Source organism: Gouania willdenowi, chromosome 3, assembly GCF_900634775.1.
Source record: "Gouania willdenowi chromosome 3, fGouWil2.1, whole genome shotgun sequence".
Taxonomy (NCBI): domain Eukaryota; kingdom Metazoa; phylum Chordata; class Actinopteri; order Blenniiformes; family Gobiesocidae; genus Gouania; species Gouania willdenowi.
Window position 1 is genome coordinate 8867765 of NC_041046.1, and position 21208 is coordinate 8888972.

At 38.3% G+C, this 21208-nt stretch overlaps 1 protein-coding gene across 4 annotated transcripts in view; it reads left to right on the plus strand.

Annotated features, from left to right (window-relative positions):
• The window catches only part of akap13 (A-kinase anchoring protein 13), a 223947-nt gene that overhangs the window by 25663 nt on the left and 177076 nt on the right, over window positions 1-21208 (plus strand). For all 4 annotated transcript variants that reach the window (XM_028473335.1, XM_028473327.1, XM_028473344.1 and 1 more), the window contains exon 2: window positions 18849-18892. In XM_028473335.1, coding sequence (XP_028329136.1) covers window positions 18860-18892 — 33 coding nt within the window. In that variant the 5' untranslated portion in view covers window positions 18849-18859. The remainder of the gene's footprint in view (window positions 1-18848; window positions 18893-21208) is intronic.

Consider the following 21208-nt stretch of genomic DNA (forward strand, 5'->3'; position numbering starts at 1 on the left):
CAGAAAGACACACAAAAAAGACTGCAATAACACATGAAATATAACAAAAACACACATCATGACAAGAAAAACACAAAAAGGCAACCAAAATTTGCCATATTGACAAGGAAATAGACAAAATTAATTTAAAAACACACAAAAGGGCTATAAACTCAAAAAACACCAAGAAAATCCACATAAAAGGACTTCAAAGACAAAACCCTTTGTTCTTTCCTGTGTTAATGCTCAGTTTGGTCATTATTCTAAATGCTAACATAAATGTTGATAATGTGGCCCCCGCTGTGATAGTTGCCCATCTCTGCCGTGGTCCTTTTCTTTATGTTGAAATAATGGGTTTTATTTAGTTACAAACATTGCTTTTTATATATGTTCACTAACATATGATAGGCTCCTTCCCTAGCATGATGTGTAAACACCAAACTGTGGGAATTACTTGTTACTTATGTTCTTTCTTGACTTCCTTCCTGACACTTTGGATGAAGTGATCTTGACCAGTTTTTATCTTTCATCTGGGCTTTTTGGTGTTATACTGCTCTCTTCCAGGCCTCCCTGAGAGCTGGATTGATTTTGAAAGGCCAGTTGTTCTCTGAAGGCCATCAATCGATGATTTTATGTTTTCTCTTTGGCAGTGATAAAGCAATGTAAGCCCAAAAGCTGCATGCCAAGAAGATGATACTAATGGAATATTATTCTATGCTGTGGAAACACAATGTTCTGGAGACAGTGACTGCACATCGTTGAATTGGGTCATCCTGTTCTTTAATCTCTTCGTTAGATCAGACGTTTGCCTTAATAACGTTTTCTAATGACTGTCATAAATGATAATGAGGTATGGCAGGTATGTGAATCAACATGTAGATCATGGATCTGGTGAATGTGCTATCACCTTTAGATCATAAATGAAATTGTATGTCCTTTCTTAAGACTTTAAAACTTTAAGATAACTGGTAAAGGTTTTTGTAGAGTGCTGTTACATGCGTAGGGATGAATACCTTTCACATTTAAACCAATGTGATATCAATATATATATATATATATATATATATATATATATATATATATACACAATATATATCTATTAGGGCTGCAACTAACGATTATTTTGATAATCGATTAATCGTCGATTATTTTTAGGATTAATAGATTAATCGTTTTATTTACTTACATTTTAGTTTTGCCCATTTTTTCCCCCAAGTAAATTATTAACAAAGAGCCTTTATCATTCAACATAGACTTTTTAGAGATTTTAACCATTTTGGAATGTCATATCCTCATCAAAATCATACCTGTTGTGTTTTATTATGTGTTAGTAGTCCTATGTTGAACTCCTCTGAAATCAATGATCATCACTGATTTTAAAGACCCGCAGAATATTTTGTACTATGACAATCTGAAAGATTGAAGCCTCTACTTTCATCAGTAAAAAAAATCTCTTTCTGGCTTGTTTCGTTCTTTTGTAATCAGCCGTTGAATAGAGCAAGTTTGTCACAAATCTTCAGTTTCAGAGCAAAACGCTGAGAAAACAGCCTTTTTCTAAAAAACCGTCAGTGACTTTAAAGCTATTTTTTTTGCTTTAGTGACAACTCTAACATCTGAACATTGTTTCCTTATATAAAACAAAAACAAAAAAACAATGAGACCAGGCTTTTGATGAGAAAATTATTATTTTGCTATCTTGGTCAGAGTTGAATGGATTTCTTACTGTATTTTGTCGTTCCTCCAAGTCTCTCTCCCGTCAGTCTGCACACACACAACTTCCTCCTCCTCCCGGACATGCAGAGTGGTCACTGCTTGACCCGTTTTTTTTTTTTTTTTTTTATCGTTTTATCTCACCATCGCCACACTCCAATAATCCGCTAAAGTTCCACACATTCTCTGGTCGGCTGTGAGCTGCTGTGCTCTGGTAGGAACATCGACATCATCTCTCGTTGCGCCCTTTTCTGTCTCGTAAACTCCTTTCCTCTCCCTCTGAGCTCTGCATTCAAAGATGCGCTGCTACCACCTACATGTCACCTATTTTTTTGCTATCTGACTCACAGTTGAGTCTATGTCACACAGACGTTACTTCCTCTTCCTCTCGACACGCAGCGATGACCGTTTATCTCAGTTAGTTGATGGATTTATTTCACGATCGCAACATTATGAATAATCCACTCAAGTCCACACATGTTCTGTGTTAGTATGTGGTGCTGTGCACTGCTGGATACTTCAGTCTTAAACAACTGTATCACTCTGTAGCGCCAAAATCTCCCTCGTTCCTGTTCCTCCCCCCCAGCTAATTGTAGCATCAGTGGCTAATCTCTCATCTAAAGGTGTACTGCTGCCATCTTCAGGGCACCAGTTGGTCACTACAACACCCCACAGCTTAGATATTGATGCGGGACCTCCGCCAGTGTGTTTTCTAGTAATCTCCGTGAAAAAACACAAATGACAAGTTATCTCGTCAATGGCACTGAGCGTTTGGATTTGAATTGACGACTTATCTCGCCAATGGCACTGAGTGAGTTAAGGACTCTTTCAGAACATATTTTCAGGAAGAAGAATAAAACAGAATAGTATTGCAGTAAATTGCATTTTATTTTTTTTTCCTGTACACACGGCTTATACTTGGGAAACAGCTTTATAGCTTATGCTCTGTAATTGTAAATAATGAATAGTTCTTCAAATAAAGTGCCAATGGCATGGAACCAACTTAATCAAATCCATAAGAAGGTTGTCCAGAAAAAAACTGCACACACAAAAAACCTGCTGTCTGAAAAAGAGCAGTGAATACGATTTGAAATACGATTTAAACATTTACGTCTTTCATTCAGTCATAACTAGGCTGCAAGACTGAAATATGAACTGGTAAACGACAAACTGATAACAGAACATGTTTGTAAAGCTTTAAACAGCAATGTAATCAGCTTTTATGACTACACAACATTTGCAAACAACATTGTAGCATGTTTAAAACATTGTCTGACAATAGTGGACATTGCTGCAGGGTGAGTATCTTCTTGTTGCACACAAAATCACCAATATTGGTTTGTTTCTTCCTAAAACACACAAAAAATTGACAGAATAAGTACGGTTTTAAAACCAAAATGAACATTTTCATTTTAATTATGAACAATATTTTTCACAATTTATGGCATTATATTAAAAAACGACAATCATGTGTTGATACATTATATAACTCATCAGTATTTTTGCGTGGCGTAAACTCACTGTGCCGGCGCTTGGTCCTTCGCTTCTACACACACGCATTCGTTTAAGGTGCTCGCGCAGACGTAGTACTGCTGTGTCAGGACACTTCAGTAGTGCAGAGTTTACAGGTTACAGGTTCTTCTTTTTTGAAGGCTCAAAGTAAAGTGCTCCCACACTTTGGATGACTTTGTTGAATTAATTGTATCTTCCGTTTTTTTCTTTTTCTTTCCTGAACTTACTCCACTGCTCTTACCTCCGCCATCTTGCTGAATACTGCAGAGACTCTGCATGAAGCATGTGACATAAAGCGAGGCCAGCTATTGGCTATTCACTACTTCTCTTGCTGTACTGGCTGAGTAAAACCCCAGGTGGCTCATTACTGCCACACTTTGATCACCGCAGATTTAAAATATGAACGAAATGAGCCCCCAATGTCAAATAAATGTTATTTAGCAACTAATCGATGACTAAATTAGTTGACAACTATTTTTTAGAATCATTTTTAATCGATTTAATCGATTATATATATATATATATATATATATATATATATATATATATATATATATATATATATATATATATATATATATTCTATGTCACTCATGACACTAAGGCAGTGGTTCCCATCCTTTTTTGATTGTGACTCCATTTTGATATCACAAATTTCTGGTGACCCACATGCTTTTTCTTTCTGCCGAGAATTATTTTTTATTTGTTTTTGTTATTCTGTGTTACAAATACAGAGTAGCCAGGATTAGTAACAAGCTCAGATATTTTTATACTGCAGTTTATTTGAATTTGATTTATTTTCGAGAAAGTGAAAGTATAGAATACAGTTGTTTAAGACTGTTGTTTATTTTAATATTAATTAAAAAATGTGATGATGTCCTTGATATATTAAAAAATCATAAACTACAAACACATCTGACTAAATAAAAAAACAACAAAATAAATAGTTTCTCTCGACCTGCTGGTTTCCTCTCACAGTTCAAACTTGTGCCTCTTGGTTGCTGCACAGTTTCTAAATACAGTCAAGGTCTCTGTTGGGCTATAAACCAAGTTTTTTCCAAGTTATATCATGCTAATACCTTGATGTTAGCTGGGATTGCTTAAAATACAGATGACTCTTTACAAGATTTAAAGCTGCAGTATGTAGAATCATGACACGCTCCACCCTCCCCTCCCTGTTTCAAAATCTATATCGTTTCAAAATCTTACCGGTATACTCGTGAACTGTGGAAACTCTTAGCAAATTTTTTTTCAATAGAGAAGAGTGACAACTGTAGAGACTTACAATATCACATACATACATATATATAGCTCATTTTGTATTAAAATACTTGTTTTAGGAGTTGCTGCTTTTGCTTCTTCTCAGAACATCATGAAAAGCACAGTTAGATGAATTACTGAGTGCGTCCTAGCCCAGACCTTCCCCTAAACAATCCGCACAACAAAACTCACTCACATTGTGCTGTCCCTTAGAGGAGAAAAGTGGCACATATTGTGCAACTCTTTGTTAATAAATGGGCCTGTGTGGCATTTTTCATCAGAAAATTTAACCCAGAATTGTTTTTCTGGTCTGACTTTATTTGAATTAAAAATATCCAGATTTATATCACCCAGCCCTACGTGACACAGCTGCATGATTTGGACTTAAAATGGAAGGATTGGATAATTTAACGAGACATGCATGAGTGAACTGACAAATACTGAGATGCTTTGCTGATGAAACGGTTAAAACACATCAGTCCTAGTGCTCGTGTGAGAAGTTCACTGGCACTTTAGGGTAATTAAGAAACCACAGTTATTTTATCACTAGGGCCCAGAATATTTTACAGTATTAGAATCTATATTTATCATTAACTTACAATGTTTCAGACTCTACAGTCCTCGACATCGCTGGTCTTGTCCACGACAACACGCAACATTTCCACTTATCCCACGGATCTTTTGTAGCTCTGATGAGATGTTTATCAAACGCTTTGAGCAGGTGAAGCTGATTAAAGCTGCTCACGTTTTCACGGAGCGCCGCTGTGCTTGACAAGAAACTATGACGTCAATTTAGTGCCAAAAAACCAAGCGCATGAAAACTCTAATCGCGCACAGTTAGATCACTTTCTGTGCGCGGTGCCTTTCTGCGCGCTCGCCATCTCGGTCTGTGCGCTCGCGGGGATGTTGAGTTTTGGCACTTTGGGGGTGGGCATTGCATAGACGGCACCTCCTGATCACTTGAAAAAACGTTCAGCCAATCAGAGGTACAGTAGGGCGGGTCATCACAGTATAAAGTCTATTTTAGACAACTTTGTGTACCAAATGTTAATGTACAGATGTAAAAAAATTATAATATATTGCTAATGTTTCTTAATTGCCAGAGAACGTAATCCATAACAACTTGAAACAGCTTGGATTTAGTTATTTAAAAGAAGTGTTAGGAATGCACAATATTTATTAGTACAATAACTTATTTCTTTGCTTTTTTATGAGCCTGATAATTTAGCTGACCTGTTAGCATGTCAGCATGTCTTTAAATAGAAATGAGACACTCCATACCCCGCCCCCTCTTCAGGTGACACTCGGTTCAACTCCATCCTGCTCGGCCATTTTTGTAGTTTGATAGAAGAGATACGGCTATGTAGCGGCGCATAAACTTTTTATTCAGAGGTTATTTACAAAATGTCAACAACGGAAGACTTGTCCATCCAGCCTTACATGTTCGAGCCAGAGTCGGACCCGACAGAGCGAGATGAAAATGAAGATGATGAACCTGCAGAACCCTAACAAGTGAGCTAACACAAGCACCGAGCTAACGCTAGCGCCAAGCTAACGTCACGAAATGCATTTTAATACACTCTTTTCAAAGACAAAAACGGCAAAATGAAATGACTAATGAAAATTTTAGACTTAAATTAAATCACGTAGGCCATATGATCAATGAGCTAAAACGAGCACACAGCACGAACATATGAAGTCTGAAGACGGTGCAACTGCTAATGCTAACAAAACAATGACAGGGACGTCTTATCACACTTTTTAGCGTTATTTACAGCTTACCAAAGTGCTCTGTTCGTCGTCTCCAAAGATAGAAGGAATTGAACCCTCAATCAGACAAAGTCTTTCGGCAAATCCTTCTTTATACTGGCGGAGGTTGATGAAGCAGTCATCCTTGAAGTGCTTCGCGCACACAAAAATGACCTTACCCACAGATGTGGGTACATTTCTGTGAAAAATAAAACTCAACCAGGCACTTCGAAAAGGTTCTGATGCTGGGAGACGGTGTAATGAAGCGTGTGGGTTACTACATCCAACAACCAAACATTTTGACTTATCCTCTCGTAACTTCGGCATCCTTGAGCTTGGACTACAAAATAAAAGCGAGAAATAAAAATGGCGGATTGCTCTAAGTGTTGGACCTGGAGTTGATGTACTAATTTGGCAGTTCCGCTGCAAATACTGTGATGTAACAGTTCAAAAAACGTAATAGAGAATAGAAAAATCAAAACAGATTGAAAAATATGAGCAAAACAAAATATAAAGATATCTACGGAGCACCTGAAGAGACTAATTTGATTTTTTCTGTACTTCTAAGCACTCTAAATATACAACAAAATGCATTTAAGGGCTAAAAAAGTGGATTTAGCATATGTCCCCTTTAAATCCGAATTAGGTGGCTGGTTTTTTTTGATTTTACTTCCAGACTATTTATTTACAAGAGCCTTAGAATACACGAATATAATGAATAGAGACTTTCATTATGACATGCAGACTTTCACACAGACACACACATTTATTAAACACACACGGACCTCAGTAAATGCGGTAAACGGAACATGCTTCATCAGACAACTGGCACAAGGACCCGGAGGCGGAGTAAATGCGGCCCTGTACTGCATGTACAGGCTGTATTATCTCCAAGTTTATCATTTTACCAGTTGTTAGAGCTACTGTCTTTACCAGGGAGCAACTACTTATTCCTGGTGATGGTTTTCCGGAGTTTTACTGGGCTTTTTACCGGTGATTAGTTCCTATCTCCCTTCCACTCCGCGGTCCAAACTAAAACCGTGCGTTATTGTCGAGCTGCTGCTTCAACACTATAATCAAAATAACTGAAAACAGTTCTCATGTGTGGTATTCTGTGTTATAGCCAACAATTAAAGGTTTGTTGTGTGTTTTTCCTGATACGTCACGTTCGTTCACTGTCCAATCAGAGCCCTTCCGAACCCCCAGACCTAAAGCGCAACTGAATAAAGCCAAATAAACCTGTTTTCCATGTAAACCTCATTTCGGGAATGACTATTTCCATGTAACCGCGAAGCAGAACACTTTAATTCCGAAATTTAAAAAAATATCATGGAACCGTGGCCATTGTGTGCTTACTGAACCAAAACATATGGGACTTGCTGGCAATTCCAGGAACAAGGTAGAAAGCTTTTTTACCACCTGCAATATATGGAATGAGAGGTTTAGTTTACAAAGACACTGCAATGTTGTTTTTCAACTTTTCAAAATAGATTAATGTAAGTCAGCTGTACTGTCAGTGTCATCCCCCAAGCCTGAAGCTGATGCAGAAACAGGTAAGCAAAACATGTTGGGAGTCGTCATTCCTATTAAGTTAAGAAAACACATATCTTGTGTAAGGCAAAGAATCCAAGAGTACAGAAAACATCTTTAGGTTTACTTATCAATCACCAAAAAAGCCATCATTAAAACAATGACACTGACTGTTAGCTCTGACAGGAACAGATAGACTGTTGGGTTTTTATTGGCTATTGGCTAGAGAAGTGAAAAATGATCCTACTGTATATATGACTAGATGGATAAAATCTATATCATGACCAATTCTTATTGTGTCATGTTTACCCATGTGTGTGGGGCCTGGGCTGACAGTCAAATTAATGAGTTGTGAAGCTAATCCTGTTCATCCTTCCATTCACACTGCAGTCACATGGCTGCTCTGGCTTATTTTGTTAACCTGGCGACGTGAAGAAGCCATAACGCGTCCATTCACAACCACTGACTCAACATATCACCTCCCCTATCTCGTCATTGAATGCCTTTTGTCCCTTGATTTATGGGTCCATTTGTGACGGTCGTGCACTTGGACATGGTTGAAACCGAGCTACATTTAGGCCTCCTGTGCAGACGGGGAATAGTTTTTCAGAAGCAGTTCAAAGGCAGTCGGGCTCTATTAGAGATTCCTAAAGAGTGCAGCTGAAGGCCGGCTCTGCCTAGTGTTTCAGTGGGAGTTAATGGCTTGTGTAAACTCTTTAAGAAGGTGTCGGATGGCTGTAGGTCGAGCTGGGGTGAGGTCATTTCTCAAGGTTCTTCTGTTACTAAGAAAGTTGGTATGCATGTTGTGTGATTCTTGCCCATTCATTTATCAAGAAAGGACAAGATATAATCCATTGAAGAATTTTATAGTTTGACCAGTTACACACATGCAGAGAGGTGATACCAGTTCTATCTTTGTTGGTTTTATTTTCCTCCCGAGAAGCTTTGTAACTGGATGTGGACTTTGTAACATGACGCGGAAGACCAGCAATTACCCGCAGCAGCAGAATATCTTGCTTTTGCCTGATACTTGTTTACTCTGAGTAACACTGCAAGAAAGAAATCAATTAATTATATGTAAACCCAATTTCCCATTATGGGAACTGAAGTGAGGAGACCCAACAGATGTAGCATTATCAAGCATTTCTGAATAATTGACCAAAGGGGAGCATGAGTGACAGATGAGGTATCACACCCCAACTATTGTATAACCATAATGTCAAGTACATTCAACAATTACATTTTGTTTTGCATGGTACAATACAGAATTGAAAAAACCAAGGCCGAAACACCGGAATAAAGAAATTTTGCAAATTATTATTCCCATTGCATTTATAAAAATATGAAAATATTATTTACTTATTTATTTAACATCTTGTTTCGGTTGGCTTTTTTTTTGGTGAGAAAAGTATTTTGGTCAAAAAAATTACGATGTATGTTTGGGCCATTTTTGGCCAAAAATTTTGGTGCATCACTAATAAATATCTCTGCCTGTGTGAGACTGACTTAAAATCAGCAGACCCTCCTGCAGCTGTACAGGATAAACAAGGGGTAGAGTCTGCAGTAACGTCTATCAGACAACCCTTTAAAGACAATCTTAGCAGCCCATCCTTGTGTTTGTAATTCAAGTAACTTGCTTCTTGCATCACCCAGGAACCTTTTCTGAATTACTACTGACGGTTATCTATTGACATCTGTCCCTGCAATCAAAGTTAAAAAACATTTTCTTCTCCTAGAACTGAGAAAAGTGCACAGAAGGGATCACTTGAGGCTTGTCTTTCTTGTTGTCTAACAGCGTGAAGTCACTTGTATCGACAGACACTTTGCTGTGTTAAAATGCCAAATAAACACAAGTGCTTCATGGAAATGAATACAGTATTACATTTATATTAAATTTCAGTTTGAAACCAATTCTATCAGCCATATTTCTGAGAACTAAAGCTAGATATCCAAAAGTAGGTTAACTCCCACGTAGATACACTTTATTATGGCAACCAACCTGCTTGTTAAATCTTTGACTTGTATCAGCCATGAGGAAGTTCTGATAGTACTGTAGTGTGTATGAAACCAAAGCAACAAGCTAAGCAATTCCATTTTAGGATGTTGCAGTAAAAATGAGTCAACTTCCTTTTTCACATTATGTTCACTTTTTAAGTCATTAAATCATCCTGCACAGAAAAAGCCAAGTAATGTAATTCTAACTTTTAACTACACCAGCGGTTCTTAAACTAGGGTGCACACCCCTTCAGTTTGAGACTTAAAAAGCGCATAGTTTGAAGTGAAATATAATTGTATTTATTAAATTAGATAATGAATAAAATAACATTTAGTCTGTTTTTCCTGTTCAAAATATGGTGTCATTGTGATCCAGTGAACTACATTTTGTGGGTTATATATAGAAGTGTGCCAATACATCAATTATTAGATTAATCGTGATTCCACGCGGGACTATTCGATAACGATTCATAAATGTTAAAAATCAGTTGTTTTTCATAATAACTAAATGACAGAAACATGACCGCAATTTGGAAAACAAAAGTTAAAGTCGTGCATGCTGCCCGGGCACCTGAAGGAAAGGACCAGGTGAAGGAGACGGTAGCAGCAGCTACAATTACTGAGCGGGAGATTCACTCATTTGGATTTAAAACTAACGTTGGGAAGAATCAAGTGCTGTATCCTATGATTTCAAAGTTGGCCAAGAGGTATCTGTGCATTCCTGGCACCAGTGTCTCCTCGCCGGGCGCATTTCTTCCGTGACCACCTCTGGGTCGGCCTGGAAGAGCCAGCTTGTTTACAGCTTTGCTCCCAACTTGCCGCTTCCCGAGGCCATGGATTTGGTCACATCGCTGCACCCTCTCCGCTCTGCAGAGATGTGGTCCAACTAGGGATGGGCGATATGGACTAAAAAATTATCCCGATAATTTCTGGTATTTATCATGATAACGATAAACATCACGATGAATAAAAAACTCTAAATAAATAAAACAATTCCCAACTTAAAGTGTAAACAGGTTCCTTACAAACACAAATAAATCTGAATACATCAACAATAGACACATTAAAAAAGGCTACAATATCTGCTGACTCAGAGTTCATGAGCTGATATTTTATGGAATATATTTGTGCATTTGGATTACCATTAGTGTTATTGTATGTAATTCATTTATTTCCTCACTTAAAATAAAAGTATTTTCTAAAAAAAAAAGCACATGAAAAGCACAAATAATTCCACCAGTGTTTTTACTGAATGTCGTTTAATTTATCTGACAATGAGTTACATAAAGTTATAGTTAATGAATAACTGATTTTCTATAATTCAACCAGATCAAGCTGATGATTGAATCATTCAGTATATTTAGGTGTAATAATCGCAATAGTTACATTAGTCTAATGGGACCAGCTTTGTCTGTGAACACGTGAAATATAATTTAAAAATATTACGTTTCACAAGTTTGGACGAATGCATAGGGACATTATTATTGATGGCTCTCTGTGGCTTCATGACAATAAGACGTGTTTTTTATTTGGTCTGTTCCTTATATGGAGTGGTTAGCGTTAGCTCTTAGCCCAGTATGTGTGTCGGTGGGTTAGCTTAGCATAGTTAGCTTTAGTTGAGTTTCCAGTTCATAGTCGTTGCTACAGGTTCATCTATGTCCCTGTGTTTGTGGAACTTTGGGTGGAAATGATGGAGGAACTTTGTTGGATGGTTATCTGGTTTTAACCAAGTAGCGGTCCATGATGTATTGCAGCTTCAGGTGATGAGCACCGCCGTGTGTGTGTGTGTGTGTGTGTGTGTGTGTGTGTGAGAGCCGAGGGGGCGGGAGGTGTGGTGCACACTGCAGTAGCGGAGGCTTCGCTGCGGAGCTCCCGTAAACACCGTTCCGCTCCAGGGATAAGTTGACAACAAACGGGCAGTTTTGGCTCGTGGAACAAGGATTTTATGGGCATTCTTGGCTAAATTGAGGGACAAAAGGCCCATGGTCCTCGCTAATTTCCGACATGGGATTTATCGTTTATATCGTGGGATGACAAAGTAGAGAATATTTTTGACGATAAATCATAAACGATAGAATATCGCACATTCCTAGGTCCACCCACCCGACCTGTGTTGAAACACGGACACAGTGGAGCTCACTTAATCCGGAACAAGTTGACCTGCTCCTTTTCTTGCACAGTTTAAAATCCTAAACATGATGACAGCAATGGTGATAGAATACAGCAATGATGACGAGTCCCTGGCAGGATTTCATAATTGATAACATGGTGAATAATCACTGTTCTTTTATTAATCACCTTTTATTTAAAAACCCAAAATTCCACGAGAGCCGATATTGTAGGTTTTGTGTTTGTAAACCTGCTTTCATTGTGCACAGCAAAATGCTTATTTTCTAGTGAGAATAATGCAACTCTAGATTTTTTCTGAATAAGCTAGCTTTTGTGTGGGTTCATGTCGTAATAATCGATTAATCGAATCGTAGCACCCTGAAGTTATATATGTGTTATCAGCTAGTTTATAAACTTAAGATCGGAACTTTGTGTAAAGCCACAGTGCAATTTAAAAGTTATATCTGCTGATATGTGATTCCGATGGTTGATGATACTAATGTGAGGGTTCAAGCCTTTTCCAAATGACTGCAGGTAAACTTAAGAAATGTAATGAGAGCTACACAGTACAGACTGAGCCTGGCAGAGATAGGAAGCAAAAGAAGTAGTAGTGACTGGTGAGACACATGACTAATGACCTGACGAGAAGCGCAAGGACACCACTGAAGAACTTTCCAAGAATGGAGATTTAATCGTAACAAAATCCTTCTCTTGCTGAATAGAGACCTTCAAGCCAGATGTAAGTGTGGGTTTGGGTCGGTGCTTTGTCTTCAACACAATAATGACCTAAAACATACTTGGAACTTAATGAAGAAACGCTTTGTGGACTCCTGTATAAAACTGCTTCCATCTACACAGAAAGGACATAGAATAAACTTTTAGCCAGGGAGGCTGATTTTTATTTATAATGTCTTTTATCTAAAATAAAACTATAATGTATGGAAAGCTGTGTTTTTGCAATGCTCTGTTGAAAAGCATTAGGAAACATCTTTTTTTTAAAAAGTCATTTTCAAGCAGGTGTAGTTTTTTCTCCAGAGTGGTTTACCTTTTCCTGCTGATTCTGTAAAACACAAATCATTGTTGACATTCACTTTAGGTTCAGTTGCTTTTTGAACATGATTTTTTTTTTCCTTTCTGTTTTTTGGCCCCAACTTCACACATTTTGTAGGTCGAAAGGAATATGTCCTCTGAGTTTCTTTGCCTCACGGTCAAAAAGCACATGAAAAGCAAAAATAACTACAATAGTGTTTTTACTGTTTAATATAAACCACTGCTGCTGAATCTTGTATATTTTATATCTGATAATGAGTTACATAAAGTTATGGTTGATAAATATCTCACTGATTTACTATAATTAAACCAGATCAAGCTTGATGATTTAATCATTAATATACTGATAGCATTACTAATGGGATATTCTGGTGTAATAATTACAATAGTTACAGTTACATTACGGTCTAATGGGACCAGCTTTGACTGTGAACACGTGAAATATAATTAAAAATTTTGCGTTTCAAATGTTGGAACGGATGAATAGCAACGATATTTTTATGCCATGTTAGCTTTTATCCTTCCATAAAAAGTGTTAAATCTGTCCAATAATAAATCTGTGGCCCTTTGTGTTTTAATGACGGTAAGACGTGGACTTTTTACTAGTCTCTTCCTTTCACTAAGTGCTTAGCATTAGCTCTTAGCCAAGTCTTATGTGTTGGTGGGTTAGCTTAGCTTAGTTAGTCCTCTTTCCAGTGGATACGTGTTGCTGCAAGTTCATCTCCGTCACCGTGATTGTGGGAACTTTGGGTGGATCTGACAGAGAAACTTAGACTGATTCACTTTGTTGGATGGGTGTCTGGCCTTAAAGGTGCAGTCTGCAACTCCTATAAAAGTGACTTTTTGTCATATTTGCTAAAGCTGTCACTATGTAAGGACAGCTTTACATGAAACTAGTAGTTTGTGTGAAAAATTGAGCAAAAAGAACCAATCAGAGCCAGGATTGTGTGTGATGGACTGTCTGACAGCTAGAACTCTGTGGTGCATGTGTTGTTTGTGTGAACGCAGCAGCCTCCATTTTGGCTGCTTTAAGTGACACTGTAGTGTTGCTGCTGTTGCTGCTATGTTGGTGTACTGTGTGCACATTGAGAGAGAGAAGCGCTGCAGTAATATGCTTTTAACAGAGCATGTTGTATTACCGTGATGTTGCTGTCGGACTAACGTTAGCTTGTTAGCTCCTCTGAGGGAGGGACTTTGGGAAGTTTGGAGGCAGGGCAAGAGAGCAGCGGGGAGGGAGGGGGAGAGGGGAATCTGAGAGTCGCGGACTGTACCTTTAACTAAGTTGTGGTGCATGATGTGTTGCTGCTCATCACATATTCAGGTAGACTGTGATGAGAAGAGCTCCGTGTGTAACAGCGCTGAGCTCCCGGTAACAGCACTGAGCTCCCGGTAACAGCGCTGAGCTCCCGGTAACAGCGCTGAGCTCCCGGTAATGGCGACATACTTACCAGTGGGAATGTTTTTGAGGACATATCTCCCTCTAATCACGTCCGTAACATGCGTACATCTTTGAGCACATATACTGTATATGGAAGGTGGGATGAGCCACTCCTCATGACTAAATTTGCATTAGGAATTGAGTGTTTAGGAGGTCAGTTTAAAGTCGATTTAACTTTTATTCTGAATTAAAGAGGAAATAAATCTCCCATGTAAACCACCCATGAAAAAGATACTTAACCTCCCACTTTTAAATAGCAAGACACACTTGATAACTATGATAACCGCTGCTGCATCTGTGTGTATGAAAAGAGAGAGAGGAGGAGGGGCGGGGTATGGTATCGATACTTTTGCAAATGAGTATCATATCTGGAACGAGTATCGTATCTACAACAGTTCAGTATGATCATTTTTTGAGTGTCGATACTTTTGACATTCCTCGTACTCGGCTTTACCCAGCACTAATAAGAGTTCATACTCCAAATGCAGCTGGTATGAATGTCTAGAACTAGGGATGTAACGATTAATCGTAAGGCAGTTAAAAATTGATTCATAAGTATCACTGTTCACATCGATTTTCTGAAAATTGAATCGCAGTACTTTTTTAAACAGCAGAAGGCGCTATCTATTTATCCTTCTCTTCCAAAAGTGTAGGCGGCGAGCGGAATCTGCTACTACTTTCTTTCTGGCAGCCTTCTACTCATAAATGATTCCTTCCCCCTTTAGCACCAAAAGAATATCTGTAATATTACATGAATATCTGTAAAAGTCATGTTTTTCTATTAGCTCTGTCTGCTAGCATTAGCATCTCTTCTTCACTGCTAGATTAGCTGCATGCCAACTGACCACTGGGTTACCAGCGCCCTCTGTTGGTCCAAACAAATATCTGACGTAAATACAGTGCAATGACTGTTTTTTTTTTTTTTAAAGTCCAATTGTTAAAGGGGACATATCATGCTAAATCCACTTTTTTAGCCCTTAAATGCATTTTGTTGTATATTTAGAGTGCTTAGAAGTACAGAAAAAATCAAATTAGTCTCCTCAGGTGCTCCGTAGATATCTTTATATTCTGTTTTGCTCATATTTTTCAATCTGTTTAAATTTTTCTATTCTCTATTACGTTTTTTGAACTATTACATCACAGTATTTGCAGCGGAACTGCCAAATTAGTACATCAACTCCAGGTCCAACACTTTGAGCAATCCGCCATTTTTATTCCTCGCTTTTATTTTGTAGTCCAAGCTCAAGGATGCCGAAGTTACGAGAGGATAAGTCAAAATGTTCGGTTGTTGGATGTAGTAACCCACACGCTTCATTACACCGTCTCCCAGCATCAGAACCTTTTCGAAGTGCCTGGTTGAGTTTTATTTTTTACAGAAAGGTCATTTTTGTGTGCGTGAAGCACTTCAAGGATGACTGCTTCTGCAACCTCCGCCAGTATAAAGAAGGATTTGCCGAAAGACTTTGTCTGATTGAGGGTTCAATTCCTTCTATCTTTGGAGACGACGAACAGAGCACTTCGGTAAGCTGTAAATAACGCTAAAAAGTGTGATGATAAGACGTCCCTGTCATTGTTTTGCTAGCATTAGCAGTTGCACCGTCTTCAGACTTCATATGTTCGCGCTGTGTGCTCGTTTTAGATCCTTGATGATATGGCCTACGTGATTTAATTTAAGTCTAAAGTTTTCATTAGTCATTTCATTTTGCCGTTTTTGTCTTTGAAAAGACTATTAAAATGCATTTCGTGACGTTAGCATGGCGCTAGCGTTAGCTCGGGGCTTGTGTTAGCTCACTTGTTAGGGTTCTGCAGGTTCATCATCTTCATTTTCATCTCGCTCCACCGGGTCAGACTCTGGCTCGAACATGTAAGGCTGGATGGACAAGTATTCCGTTGTTGACATTTTGTAAATAACGTGTGAATAAAAAGTTTATGCGCCGCTACATAGCCGTATCTCTTCTATCAAACTACAAAAATAGCCGAGCAGGGTGGAGTTGAACCGAGTGTCACCTGAAGAGGGGGCGGGGTATGGAGTGTGTCATTTGCATTTAAAGAGACCGCACCAAAACGAGTTGCTCTCAGACGCACATCAGAAAAGGGGTAGAAAAGGGGCCTTTGGAGCTATAATAATGAGGAATTCAGACCCAAGCATTGCAGTTCCGCTTTATATAGACCACAACTGTATGATTTCTATGTAAAAAGGAAGGATTTAAAACCATGATATGTCCCCTTTAAGGCACGAAATACATTTTCAGTTTCACTTTTAAAAAGAAAAATAACTATTATGCAGTTTTGCATTGTTTACTATAGAACCAGAATTTAAATTAATAGGCTTCTTCATTTGTATTTTTCCAATATTAATTTCATTCAATATTTATTTTTAGTAAAATTGCATTGTTTTGAATAGTTTATCAAGGGATTCTTTTGACAATGAAATTAAAAAGGAATATAGTACAGTATTTTCTAGTTTCTCCCCCCCCCCAAAGAAATAAAGGAATGTTTTTCAGTCATCATTTGTCTACAGTCCCATTTTGTAAAATAAATTGTGAGAGAATCGTATTGTGAACCCAGTATCGTGAATCGAATTGTATCGGGAGTTGAGTGAATCGTTACATCCCTATCTAGAACACATACAGTTTTAATGATTAAATTGTTTGAGATCTGTAGGGGGGAGATAAATCGTTGCGCTTGTTTGGGACATCATGTGCACAAGTAGAGTTGTGCTGCAAGGGAGAAAGCTGGTCTGTGGCCCAGTGCACTTAAGGCAAGAGGATTACACTGCAGTGTATTATTAGAGCTAGTGATTATCCCCTTACCTGATCCATGTAATTCTAGATCGAGCCTATTTATTTTGCAGGAAAGTGAGAAAAATTATTGGATTAAACTGCAAAAAGTGAATTGGCTGTATTAAACGGAAGTGCTCCGTCAGGCCTAGCATTGACTCCTTTTCAGAGTTCTCTGCTGAACTCATTAGGTCTTGGCCTTTTGTCGCAGCCTCCCACTGTGGGGTTCATGTGATTAATGGACTGCTGACCACTGAGGTAGACAACAAGGAGTTGCTTTAGTGCCAGAGAACAGCAAACAAAGGAAAATTGTCTCTGCAAATGAGGAGAACAGTGCCTTCAAAGCCAACTGGTTCCTTTGCAGGATGAATGCAAACAAGAAAATTCTTCCGTTAAAATCCTTCAGTGAAAAGGCTTACAATTTGTTCTACCTCCTCAATTTTGTGCCTTTAACACATTTGTTTGAAAGTAATTACTCACCCAATGCTTCTGACCCCATGCCCATAAAAGGGCTTCAAGCTCTTCATCTTAAACAGGGTGGAATCAAACGTGGCCATGGACCAGTTAATCCAGAACACTCCTCTTCCCTTGGAATGGGGGCATAATGCATTTAATGAAAATGACTCTCTCTTTGAACATTAGTCTGCTGAAAGTCTGTTACTGTTGTATTGTTAGGGGATGTAGGAGTGAATGTCTTCCCACTTATACTTTGGTAACTATTCCAAACTCAGGCTGTTAAACCCCCTGCTTAGTGCTGGGACTAGAGCCAAAGCTTAACTGCCTGTTGTTGACAACCACACATTTTGATACTACTGAAAGTTCATATATATTGTAGATAATGTTTGTTGCTTGTCAACCAATATTATCGGATGATATTGGCTATAAAGTGTAATATCGGTTGACATCGGTATCAGCTTTTCTGACGATATGTTTTCCCCAATTTTGGCATTTGTTGGCTTAAGTTGACACTACACGTAGTGCACATTTTTCTTGACAAACATGTATGCTTTTTTTCCCTTGCAAAAAAACACCACACGGAGGGTATACAATCTTTATGAGGGGAAAATACTTGAAAAGAGAGGGCCGTTTACCCCTATAGATGTGAAAAAAATACAACCTGATATGTGCTGAAGTTTATAATAATACTTCTTCCAACTCCTTTTCGTTCATGTAAACTGAGATGCATAAGAATTTAAAGATGCTAGATACTGTTTTGTTGTTATTTATTGATATTTATTTGTTATTTTGTTTTAATCAGTTTTTAAGTTGTCATTTACATGATTAAAATAAATTAAAAAAATCAAATCAACTTTGAGGCGAACATGTAAAAAATAAATATGGCACTTTTTTTCCCATAACTGAAGTTGAATTAGTTTTCCTATTTTGCACAGATGATGTTTTATGTGGGAGAAAGCCAGTGGAGCATCACATTGAAAGTAATCTGAATGTGTTAATAGAACCTAAAATAAGTTTGGAGGGGAAGAGATTTATATCTAGGAAATCAGAATTGAATTGTTGGACAATATAGGACATGGGTACGAAGCTAATATGGTACATCTCTAACTTTCTACTTAACAAACATTTTCTTACATGCTAGCTATAGAAATATTTTTGTATAATTTCCGAGCAGCCTTTTGTGTGAAAATGCTTTTATTCTACCTGTAATTGTTTTCTAACACAATAGTCAACTAATTAACATAGAGCAAGGCTGAACTCCTTTTTTTTTTCCTTTTCAGCATCAAGGGACATGAAACTCAATCCACAGCAAGCTCCATTGTATGTAAGTATTTTTCAGATTTGCTCTCTTTGCATTGGCCAAAGCTCACATGTTGGCAGTTCTGTTGGGATTCAGTGCTATGATAATTCTCTGTTTGACATGCAGGAGCAAGCTTTTGTTCCTTCTTAGCGAGAAACTTGAAGTTTATTTCCAGGTCAAAAGTTCATGTTTCCTGTGACCGTGGGTCAGATCTTGCTTGGTGCTAAAGATTTCTATCTATATCATTCTATAGCAGGCGTGTCGAACTCATTTCAGTTCAGCGGCCAAATACTGACCAGTTTGATTTCAAGTGGGCCACAGATATTAGGTGGGGAAAAATACGTATGCATGTGTATATATATAACATTATTGTGCTCTAGTTTTCAATATCGATAAAATTCACTTAAAAAATTATTGTGTGGGGGGCGGTGGCTGCCTCTCAGCTTGGGATCTTGGGGGCGCCTGGGGGTTTGCTCAGCCGTGGGGGGGTGGCCTGGGGCTCCCTGGCCCCCACTCTTTCTGCTGGCCTGGCTGCATCTGCGGGCCCAGGGCAGTTCCTGGGTTTGCGGTAGCGGTTTTTTGCACATATACTGGTATACGATGCACTGGCACGCCTTGGGATGTGGGATAAAAGTCATACTGGGCTTAACTTTAGACACGTTAATCCCAAATACTTGCTTTAGGTACTACCACTCACTCATTCCCCTTGTCCACAGCCACCACCATTATAGCTAAGCTTCACACTTGTCACTATACTGGCTTGATTACACAACACAATAAGCACAATATATTCTACAACTTCACATTTCACCCTCACTGTAAAACAATCTATTCTTCCCCACTCTTTCTATTTCCTACCTTGAGTCTCTCCTCCCTGCTCCCTTTCCCCTCCCCCTCCCACTCCACTTAGGTGTAACACTGCTCTCCCTTTTTTTTATCCTCCCTATAATAAAAGATTTCTTACCCTTCCTTAGGGAGGGCTGGTGATGGTCACAATAAAGCAATAAAATAAATCAATTCCTTTTATTGCAATAACAAAACATGCATTGCTGTCTCATAATGATTGCACTTCTTGTAGTGTTGACCTTTGACAGCATGTGCAGACAAGAGAAAAAAAAAAAAAATATATATATATATTGATTTTGTAACCAATATTTGTGTAATTTAAAGGAATTTTATGGAAATGTTTGTGAGAAATTGCAAGATTTGAGTTGACTTTCCACAATTTGCAATTAATAATAATCCATGTACCCTTCGCTCTTTGGTTATTCCGTTTTAAAATGAAATCATAATAACAGTATGGTTATTTTGTTTTACTGACTTAAAACCAAAACAGAAATACAGAAAAATTAAAAACTAAACAAGCAGCGTTTTTCAGTTTTAGAATTAAATCTTGTTTTATTTGTATGTTATTTGGATATTTACGGGTGACACTAGGATGAGAGCTTCATGTTTTAAGGTCACCACACAGAGAGGACCGACAGACGGACGTTTACTTTGCAGCATTTCAGAAAATGATCTTGTATCATGCTGTCCACCGCACACTGATGGCAGAGGCGTAATTTGTGTTTGGATGATGATTTGTTAAAGAGTTATTGATGCTGGAAGTCCGAATCTGTGAACAGTGTTACGATCCACATAGTATCTAATTAAACTTGTGACTGGGCGGACTTTTGCTCCCGGACAAAAAAGGAGCAATGCGTAAGTCACATTACTGAAACATTATTGATACATAAATAAATCAAAACCAAAAAAAATGTTATGTAAAACATGCACAAGGAACCAGAGGTGGTGTAATGAATCTACTAATGCACCTCGTTTCTTGTGAACTTCCGTGTGTTGACGGCTGCCATTAGTGGCTAGCGGTATTATAAAGTGCTGCCCTCAAAAAAGCTGTAATTGTTTTTGCAAAAGGGTCAAATCGTAGAAGTTCTAACATCTATTGTTCCTCACACTAGCCCCACAGTCGATAGTCAGTCACCAGATTATTTTGATACTATTTGGACCGTAACACTGTTAAGATCGCCTACACCATAAAACAATTTACAATAAATGTGAGCAGCTTTCTATGAGCTAAAATATCCACAGACTGCACGAAAACAGGAGCAGGACCAGAAAACAACTGTAATACATAATAAACAGTCTGATTGTAGGCGGAGACCTGGTCCAGGACCTGTGGAGGGAAACCAGGTGCGGTGGACTTCAGCTCTCGCTCTAATTTCTCCATAAATCAGTCCCTCCAGGATTTTAACTATTAACGCAAAATCAAGCAAACTCCGCAAAATCAGTGTGACATTGCAATTTTTCTAAAAGCCCACAACTTTCCTGCAACTTTGCTAA